The 11,269-nt window shown below is 38.0% G+C and overlaps 1 protein-coding gene across 1 annotated transcript in view; it reads left to right on the forward strand.

Annotated features, from left to right (window-relative positions):
• Positions 1-11,269, forward strand: part of LOC107707579 (cytosolic carboxypeptidase 6) — a 347,536-nt gene that overhangs the window by 233,459 nt on the left and 102,808 nt on the right. The window contains exon 6 of the mRNA XM_016511653.1: positions 10,963-11,002. Coding sequence (XP_016367139.1) covers positions 10,963-11,002 — 40 coding nt within the window. The remainder of the gene's footprint in view (positions 1-10,962; positions 11,003-11,269) is intronic.

Here is an 11,269-nt window from a genome sequence, read left to right on the forward strand (position 1 = left end):
AACATAATTTACGAAAAGTAACCCGCCAAATTGGCTAGTGATTTGACAGCGTTACCCGCCACAGCTGATTTTTACCCACATTTGGCGGGTTGGCGGGTGTTAATTTCAAACCCTGTATATATATATATATATATATATATAGTCAGATCCCCGGGATAACAGAGGACTCAAATGCAGAGAAGTAGGTGAAAAACAGAGATTTATTTCCCCGGGGTACTCACCATGACGCCGATGGAATTGGTCGATGAGAGTGCGATCCAGAATGTCGCGAGCCGGAACCCAGCATCTCTCCTCCGGACCATAGCCCTCCCAGTCTACCAGGTATTGGTGACCTCTACCCCTACGCCTCACATCTATCAGCCGCCGTACAGTATAAGCCGGCGACCCCTCGATGAGTCTAGGAGGCGGGGGGACGGAGGTCTGGGGCTGAAGGGGGGAGCGAATGACGGGCTTTATCTTAGACACGTGGAAAACCGGGTGGATATTTTTAAATAGGGGGGTTAACTTGAGTCGCACCGACACCGGACTGAGTACCTTAGAAATGGTAAACGGTCCAACAAATTTGGGTCCCAGTTTACGTGAGGGGAGTCTGAAGTGAATGTCCTGAGAAGACAACCAAACCTTCTGACCGCACTCGAAAAGTGGGGGCTTAGTACGGTGACGGTCCGCCGATGCCTTGATATGAATAAAATGGGCCGTCTTTGAGAACCTGTCCACCACAGAGAGGACTACCATCTTGCCACTAGATGGGGGTAGGCCAGTGACGATGTCCATCGCTATGTGTGACCAGGTCCGCGAAGGGACCGACAGTAAAAAATGGAGATTTATTTCTCACAAGGCAAAACCAAAACAATAGAATAATAACAATAACAGCGAACTAGTCCTTGGGGACTCCAGAGCCGGCCGGCAGAGTGATGCGGACCTCACGGGCTGTGAAAGCTGTCCCAGACCCAGCGTTCACACAGGACAGGTGACCAGAGAGATAGCGAGGCAACGAGCGGCTGTCTCTCCTCACTAGGTGTCGTGGGGTACAGTGAAACAAGGGAAGTGCTTGAATAAAAGTGCTTGATAACAATGTGAACACGGAACACACCAAACAATCTATTCACAAGGAAGGACAAGAAAGCAGAGGTTATAAAGGAAGAGGGGAACGAGCGACAGGTGAGGGAGAAACAGCTCGTGATCTGTGCACCCATGCCGCAAGATCAGCACTAATTGCCCAGGTCACGAGCTGCCGAAAGTGACGGGACAACACAGACAGCAGAGGGAGCCAATGAGGCACCCTGAACATATATATATATATATATATATGTGTGTGTGTGTGACATGTGTGTGTGTGTTTGGGTAGTTGTTACCAAATTCTGTTTTAGCATGTCTAATTATTTGAAAGCATAAAAACAAGTTTCATTTATTCTTACAATAGCCTTATGATTTTTTGCTCAGAAATTCTGTGTTGTGTTGTGTATTTACATTTTTTTAAGGCATAAAACATTAATTTAATCTATCTTTTAAGTAATGAAAACTAAACAAATTAGTTCAGTACCAGTGATAACAAAAACCGTGCCTCTGCGCCATTGATTAACACAGAGATACGCAGAATTCATGTTTAAATAGTCTATTTTTCTGCTTAATATTTGCAAATACTAGTGGGAGTGCGCACACTTGTGTGTGTGTGTGGGGGGGGGGCATCGGGGCCGTTCCCCTGCCCTAATATAATGGCAGGGGAAACACTAGTAGTAGCTTTAGGTAGGATGCAGATGTAAATTTATTTTCATAATCAAAAACAGTAACATCTGCAAAAATTGTAACAACATTTTTATTTGGTGAAATTAAATTATTCTGACTGTGTTTTATTAAAATTAACCATTGGTCTTCCATAGTAGCATATATTTAGATTATGATAACCACAGTTAAAGCTACACATACAGCAATCTCAATAGCATAGTAAAAAAGTAAGCTCACATTGCGCTGCTGTTTAAACTTTGAGCCGAGCGGATAAATGCTCCATATGGCGTGGTTCAAATGAGTAGTGCTGTTTCTTTCCACTTTTGTCACATAGACATTATATCAAACATTTATCGAACTGTCGATATCGTTTTATTGAGTAAGATTATATCGCGATAATTATCATTATCGTTTTATCGCCCAACCCTACTAACCGCCAGAGCAAACTACTGTCAGGATTTACTAAAGACACCCAATGAAACGTTAGCGATGAAAAGGTGTGGACAGTTATTTTTGCAAATAACATTGCATATTAATTTGTAGGATTTTATCTTTTTCTTACAAAATGTATGGGAGGAGAGTATTTAAATGAATCATGTAAGGTGATTTACTAATGCGATAGTCCCAAAAAAAAAAGTTTTAACATTTTGTGCCTGTGTTGTTAGTAGATTACCTGTAGATGGCGTTTATCATTATGGAAATGCACTGGCTGTGTCGGTGTTCTTTAATTTGGCCATTGTCAGTAGATCACCAGCAAAACCTTCCACTCCTATTGACGCTTTTATGGGATTGTGCTCTCACAATAATTTGCCCTGTTTAGTATATCTGGCCCTATGTCTCTTCAAATACTGTATGCTGGCCTAGCTAAATGCACTCAAGCTATATACAGACACAAACTCCAGAAATCCCTGCACAGATTGATATCAGCCCCTTCCCGCAGCTATAAATCCAATTATAGCATCAGAAATGATTATACCGTAGTTTTTTTTTAACCAACCACCTTTTCTCTCACTCTCTCTTCATCCTCCTGTCCATCCTCTCATCCTCTATCTCTCCTCCACCGTCTATTCACACTTAACTCACTTTGATGCTCCATTTATCACACAACAGAACGTCCCGCAGGGGATGAATTGTCTTCCGAGGGTCCAGCCCAAGACGCTCCTCTCCTTATAGAGCATGATGTTGTCTGCTCGTATTCTCGTATGATGTCATTTCTGCCTTCCATTAGTCTCATTTGTTACATGTTAGTTGCTAGGATCAATTCATATCTGCTTTCAGGATTTAGACGCATTTACTTCTCATCCGACATGCATGCTTCAGTCCAGCTGGGTGGGAATAGGAGAGAGAGAGCATAGGAAGAGTTTGGTCTTGTGGCCTTTAAGGGCGATCTTTCAGAAGCAGGACCTGATAGAGCACAGAAGCGAATGATGGAGAGGAGTCTTTACCGCCAGCAAGAGCTGCCCTTCTAATTGGCCTTTATAAATATTTAATGGCATCAAGATGAAATTCAATCATGGCTTTTAAGTGCTGAATAGGTTGGATGCAGAGTTGACTGTGGGGTGATTAGATTTCTCTGGTCTGGGCTGCAGTCCTTCTGCAGGTGGGCAGCAAGACTTTTCAGGGCTGAGGGGAGCGGGCGCTCTCCTAAGAAATGAATCTTTTATTTGTTGTGGTGTATTTTTAAAACCAAGGCTGTCCTGGTCACGCGATAGAGTAACCCCAGCAGACAGTCCTGACGCTCTTCTCCACAGCTGATCTGGCTGTCCATTTCACTCTCCAAACAGGAACAGAATAGAGCTTTCCTTTGTAATGGCAAGATAAGAATGCCTACATGATATAAAACATTTAAATTTACTGTTTGACAAATTTATTTTATCCAACATGAATTATTGCTGATATTAGTGGTCGACTGATATTGCTTCTTCAGTAACCAATGCTGATATCTAGATACTGGGCAGCCATCGGCCAAAACATTGTGTCATGTTTAAATGAAAAAATATATGTATTTATATGGAAATTTATATCATTTTTTATTTACATTTTTATAGCAAATATGAATTTATCAAAATAAGAATTTTTGCAAGATATATGATATAAACATATGTATTATTTCATTCATCCATTATTTTATTTTATTTTATCCGTAATATAAGTCATATTTTTTAAATCACTGGTAACACTTTACAATAAGGTTGAAAAATACTTCTAAAGCATTTATTAATCTTAGTTAATGAGTAGTTGATTCCAGCATTTACTAATACACAATTAAAATCAAAGTTGTATCTATTAATGTTATCTAATGGACTTAAGCTAACATGAACTAACAATGAACAGTTTTTTTTATTAACTAGCTTTAACAAAGATTAATAAATACTGTAACAAATGTATTGCTCTTTGTTAGTTAATATTAGTTAATGCATTAAATATAGTTAACAAATTGATCCTTATTGTAAAATCATTTGAGAATCATTTTTAAATGATTTGTTGAGGGGTGAGGGGGATTAAAATGTTGTGTTTTATCGTATTTATAATGTAAATATTTAGATTTATTTACCAGTATTTTACATTATTTCTAAATGTAATAAAATGTGACTTAAATGAAGATGCAACTTACCCTTTTTATCTATTAATTATCTATTTATTTTCTGGGAAATATGGTGTACATATGCCAAATATGATTACATATCCATTTTCAATAAAAAAAAAACTGAAAAATAAATTATATATATACACTGTATATTAATATTAGTGCTGTCAAATGATTAATCGCGATTAATCGCATCCAAAATAAAAGTTTTTGTTTACATAATAAATGTGTGTATACTGTGCATATTTATTATGTATATACAAATACACACACATGCATGTATACATTTAAGAAAAATATGTTATGTTTATATTTAATATATTTATATATAATATCAATTATATGAATATAAATATATACATATAAATACATGTACATATTTTCAAAATATGTACTGTATGTGTGTGTATTTATATATACATAATAAATATACACAGTGCACTCAGATATATTATGTAAACAAAAACTTTTATTTTGGATGCGATTAATCACGATTAATCATTTGACAGCACTTATTAATATATTGTATATATTAAGATGTTAGCGCTAATATTCATACTATGCATTTAACATTAAGAGAAAAGCTTTTAGATCAAAATCTCACCATTCAGCCAATTAATTGGCCTGGCCTGGCCTGCCACTCTATTATAAGCTGATATTATAATTGGCTGTATATCTGTAATTGGCCCAATGAAGAGTTTTGAAATACATTGTATCTGTTGCTTTTCATTTTGGCCACACAATGAGGTATTTTACATGACAAAGCATCCCATATTCAGAGCATGATGAAGAGCGTTACAGTGAACGTGACAGTAAGTGCTCAGTGAAGAGAGAGACCCAGGGGAAGATGACCTCATCGTGAGCTCATCCCTCAGATCTGTGCTATAAAAGAGCGAAGCGTCTTCCCAGAGGGGAGAAAGGTGAACCGAGCACTAGACGGAAGCGAGAGAGTAGAGAAGTGAATGTATGTGTGTTTTGGTCGCAGATGACTCACCTACACAGGAGTGTTTCCCTCTCTAAGATGAGGTGAGTCAGATTGTTGACTCACTCGCATCTCTCTCTTTTTCCTCTTTATGGGAAGGTTGGCGTCAGACAGAGGGGTCCTTGGGGATTGATGCCAGTAGCGATGTCTCCTGCTACTGGGACTATGGCAGATGGTTTAAATAGTCCAGCGTTAATCTGCCTTACCTCATCACCACTGGGCTGTGCATGTGTGTGTGTTTATAGAGGGAGGAACGTCCGCTGGGGTCCATAATTCATGACATATCCCCACCATCAGCTAGTTTATGGCACAGAACGAGTTTATCCCTGAGTAAATGTATAAAGTCTGCCTCCCTTCTACCTAAATTGCTAATATAACTTTCTCTTTACTGTGTATCCGATATTTTAAGTCAAATAATTTAGCCTGCAGTCTCCATATGTATTTTTAAATGAGTGGTTAAGATGGGGGAGTTCAGGTTAATCTCATTATATTGACCTTACATGCATGCGAAATGAGAGTAAAATTGTTGGGTGTATTTTTCAATAACAGCCCGATCGTAACCCACCCATGATAATCATCCGCAAATAAGAAGAGTAAATTCAGGGGGAAATATTGCAAATGGGTTTTCAGGGAGGCTGTGCATGAATATTTAATTCCGTTTAAAAGACGAAAGGTCCAGTAAATGAATGATTTTTTATTTATTTTTTGGTCTGTCTGGTGGCCAGCCCTCTTAATTGCAGTCGTGCAGTTTTGCACCTTGCACAGATTAAGACTCTTTTGAAAAGGTACGGATGCCCCTGATAAGATTAATGACATTTTAAGAGGAAAGTTTGGGATGTCTGGCCTATTTGCAGTTTTGGACTGAATGTAGGCCAAGCGAGGGAGGAAAAGTTTCAGCAGAAGTTTGGTTAACTTGTTTGAAATATTCAAAATGAAACAGTGTAAAGGTGTCAGTGGAAAAAATGTCTGCTTGTAGGAGCACAAACTATGACATCAAGAAAAATGTGCCGTGCAAAACTTGCAATAATGGAAAAACTTGTTGTATTACTAAAATAAAAATATTATATTTATTAATTGTAATATATATTTAATTTGTAAATCGTATATTACTTCAACTGTTTAGGATATTAATATTACTATATAAATAAATATAATAATAAATCAACTCAAAAAGATAGAAAAATTTTATATATATACTGTGTGTGTGTGTGTGTTTTGAAAGGTCTTGGTTTTGGCTCTGGTAATTGGACAGAGTGCATTGGGTTTTTTGACATTGGGTGAAGGGCTCTCACCCCAGCATCTGTTGAGGTGAGCAGGCCTCCCGTGTGTCACGGCCTGTGTCTGAGCCCCGGTCTCCCAGATCTCTGACTTTCGGCACCAGTCACCATCCCTCTTCCCATCTCGTTCACCTGTGGCTGTGTCATTGGTGTTGAAATAGAATAGAAATTGTGTTCCATTCAGAATATAGAAAGCCTTTTGACTCCAGTGAGGCCCGGGACACCCACTGTGCACTCCTATGCAGACTGGCACTGTTCTGAGGGGATTCCTTGGCACTCTTTGATAAAGATTAATACAATCCTATTTTCATGCCTAGGATTGCCTCTCCTAATGTTATTCTCTCTCTGTTTGTCTGTCTGTCTCTCTCTCTCTCTCTCTCTCTCTCTCTGTGTCTCTGTCTTTCCTTTTCCCCCTGTTCCTGGAAAACACTAAGTACCTTATCCATGTAGACTGTGACACTTGTACTGTTTATATTTTACCCGAAACTGTGTAATCTGAAGAAAATATGAGCTGATGTGCACCTTATGGCCTTGTGGACTTTGATTCCGTGGCTTTGATAAAGATTAATACAATCCTATTTTCATGCCTAGGATTGCCTCTCCTAATGTTATTCTCTCTCTGTTTGTCTGTCTGTCTCTCTCTCTCTCTCTCTCTCTCTCTCTCTCTGTGTCTCTGTCTTTCCTTTTCCCCCTGTTCCTGGAAAACACTAAGTACCTTATCCATGTAGACTGTGACACTTGTACTGTTTATATTTTACCCGAAACTGTGTAATCTGAAGAAAATATGAGCTGATGTGCACCTTATGGCCTTGTGGACTTTAGAAGAAAATCTCTAAATGTCCAAATCCACAGCAACAATATGGATCGTGCCTAATTGGATCAATTGAGGTGTTTACAAAAAGGCTTTTCGTTCTGACTGAGCTATCAGTTGGATTAAAAACAGATTATTGTATGTAAACGAAACTACGATCTAAAGAGAGTTTTGAGCTTGTCTCCACTTTTCAATAGATTTATCATAAGAAATCAGGAGTCCGCTGTCAATTCACAAGATTAGCATGAAAGAATGTGCTTGTAGCCATAACTGTTGGAATTCAATCCAGAAGTACAAGGCTAAGAGTGATATTTGTGAGGTGAAGGCTCATGTCAATAGACAGACAGATACATTGCAGCAGCCACTGGCTGTTTCCACTTGCTGCTTTCGTCTGAAATGATGGATCTGTACCAACAAGGCCAAGCAAAACTAACAAAGGTCAGATCAAAGGAATGGAGCAACTGGCCTTTTTCAGAGCCTCTAATTGACAGAGAAGAACGGAAGCTCTCAACTGGTTTGAACTGTCAACGGGAGTATTCACATAGACTGAATTGCTTCCAGAGGTAGCACTGTATAGTTGCATTGTATACGCGCCTGGTTCAGCGCAAATCATCTCCTTTAAAAAATAAAATGCCTTTTACTGCCTGCTTTCCAGGTGGCAATAGTGCAAGACCAATACCAAATAATTAAACTCCTCTTGTCTCAGGCTCTGGGGAAAAGGGGGATTGTAGTGATGCCGCTCTCTGTCATGGATCATTTCATAAAGACTAATATTAGCTATTCTAAAACCAAGTGAGCTGCCTACTTAGAAAGCATTTTAAGGCATCATAGATATGCTTCTGATGTGAAGAACCTGAACCTTGTAAGATAACTAATTTTGGCCAAATTTGAAGGCAGCAATGCATAAATCCAAGACAGCAGCTGATTCGAAGACATATTGACAATACATATACTTAATTTCATTCAATACTTACATTTTTTCACCCTATTTTTTATGTCTACCAGTAAAGAAATAGTTTATAAACAAAGAAACAAACTGTATCTCACTTTGTGAGAGGAGTGGTATTTGTACGGTGGTTTCATTTCAGTTAGGAGGCAGTAGACACCAACATTTTAGAGCAATGATATTGACTTTCTGATCCCATGACTCTGATATGTAAATGTATGCACATATATTGCAAGTTAACTAGTGTTTAAAAGGCAAAACAAACCTTTGTATTGAAATTATCTTAAATATTAAAGTATGTAATGCAGTGCATCTCTTTCAGTTTTACTTTCCCTGTTCATAGGATCTGCTCAGAAAATGAGCTGAATTGTGTTGTATTTGTCTCATTCACCAGCAGGGGGCGATTTGGACAATAAAACAATGGACATCATTCCAGGAGTTTGTCAAAACAAAACCTTCTACAATTACTCTTTAACGTCAACTAGTATTATATTACACTATATGCACACTTTAAAAGAGCTTTTTATTACTTTGCGAAAGAAAATGCTCAGTGAGAGTTAGCACCTATGAGTCACGACTCATATCTTCCAATTATCGCATAAACAGCACATTAACACATACTTTTTTGACAGGTGCCAGCATATTTTATGCATAAATTATACAGTTTTAAATTATTGTTAGCAGATAGAAAATGCACATAATATATAAGTCAAATGGCCCCAATAAAATACGTAATGCTAAATGCATATTGCTAACAAGCACAATGCATAACACAACAAACACAGTGACTGTTCATTAAAACTGATTCACTAACTCTCTTTTCATATTTTCAAACTTAGCTTCTCAGAGAGCCACCAAAAAAAGGAACATTTTATGAATTCAAAATCAAGTTAAAGCCCTGTGGCTTCACTGGATAATTGCTAATCGTCAGGAAATGACCAGACACTGAAAAGCAGAGCTGTGTGTGTGCGTGAATGATATCAGTGTATGCTCTCTGCTCTACTATGCGTGTAGTGGTTCTCATGTAGAATGACCTGCAGTACTGTTACCACAAGAGTGTTAAAGTACAGCTTTTGAGCTGCCTGGCCTCACAGTATGTGTGTTATGTGTGTCCGCCTCACACTGCAGCGCTCCTTTGATTGGGCACTTATCGATCTGAGAGTGTGACCTGTGTGGATTGCTGTAGCCTCTGTCACGCCCTCTCTCCAGGAAACGACCCGCATCTACTGCAGCACATGAATACATAACTCACAAAACGCAATGGATTATGTACACAAACACACACACACCAGTATTGGAGAAGTATCGTATCAGGCCAAAAAGACAAAGACACAGAGAGAGTGTGTACAGACAAAAGAACGAAAGCTATATATATGTGTGTGTGTGTGTGTCTGTGTGTGTGTGTGTGTGTGTGTGTGTGTGTGTGTGTGTGTGTGTGTGACCCTGGCTGTGAAATCCCAGCTAAAGTAATTTTTTGGTGATTTACTATTTTCCACATAAAATCATCCTTCATAAGGTAAAGAACATTCTGTGTGTGTGTAAGCTTGATATCTTTAATACTGCCTAGGTAAAACCATGTCAAAGATTTAAATCATAGTCAAATTAATGGTTGAAATCAAACTTTGATGCTTGTTATCTCATAATTAGATTTTTGTGTGTGTGTGTGTGACCCTGGCTGTGAAATCCCAGCTAAAGTAATTTTTTGGTGATTTACTATTTTCCACATAAAATCATCCTTCATAAGGTAAAGAACATTCTGTGAAAATGTAAGCTTGATATCTTTAATACTGCCTAGGTAAAACCATGTCAAAGATTTAAATCATAGTCAAATTAATGGTTGAAATCAAACTTTGATGCTTGTTATCTCATAATTAGATTTTGAGTTTTTAACCTGGACTTCACAGAGAGGGTCACAAATACACACACACACATACATACATACATACATATACTGTGTGTGTGTGTGTGTGTGTGTGTGTGTGTGTGTGTGTGTGCGCGTGCATGTGTTATAATAAAAAAATGAATATTATATATAATTAATATAGAATGTATTATCGTAAATTAAATATTAAATGATATGATATCTTGGTTCAGAGAGCATTTTTCCGGTAATTTTGTTCTCTAGAGATTTTAATAAGAATAATTTTAAAATTCCATGGTAAACAAAAAATCTCTGATTGGTGGATCACTCATAAGAATTCTGGGTAATATACTTTTTAACTGGGAATTCAGCTATTAAACACATTTAAATTTTTACCTTGGAGCTCAATGTAGGACAGGAAAGATTTATATATTATTGCTAAAAAATCTATCCTTTTCTATGTACTTTTTCTACAACAAACATGTCCGTAGAAATACAGTATTTTTTTTTGTTTGTTTGTTTAGATCAGTTTAGAACGATTCTGTTTCGTAGAGTGATATATATGCTCTGTATATGTACATATATTTACATAAAATTGATGTAAAATGCATGACACACTTTTATGTCTCCAGAGAGAGATAGAGAGCAAAATGTGCTTAACAGGCAGACAGCACAAACTTTGATTTCTGTGTAAAAAAGAAAAAATGTCTCTGACTGGATCTGTTTCATCTTTCTGACAGAAGACCTCTGAAGTCTCTTTGTTTCTTTTTCAGCAACAGCGAAGGCTGGATCTTCTGACCATCACCAACCCTGGTGAGTATGCATATTTTGGTTTGTGTGCATGTGTGTTTGTTATTCACTGCACAGCACACCACGCAACAACACTGAATACTTACATGGGGCTTTACGGACAGGATTGTTTGTTCACAAGTGTTGGTTGTGAGGGCTTTGTGACTTCTCTTACTTCTCACAACAAGCATCAGCTGCACCCCAAGAGCAAAAACCTGCAAAAAGAGGCCTTTTCCTGCGACTTGTCAGCATTTCCTCTGTCCTTTCGTTTCCCCCTGGCCGTGCCTGTCC

The sequence above is a fragment of the Sinocyclocheilus rhinocerous genome, unplaced genomic scaffold, assembly GCF_001515625.1.
Source record: "Sinocyclocheilus rhinocerous isolate Xijiao unplaced genomic scaffold, SAMN03320098_v1.1 scaffold1166, whole genome shotgun sequence".
NCBI classification, from domain to species: Eukaryota; Metazoa; Chordata; class Actinopteri; order Cypriniformes; family Cyprinidae; genus Sinocyclocheilus; species Sinocyclocheilus rhinocerous.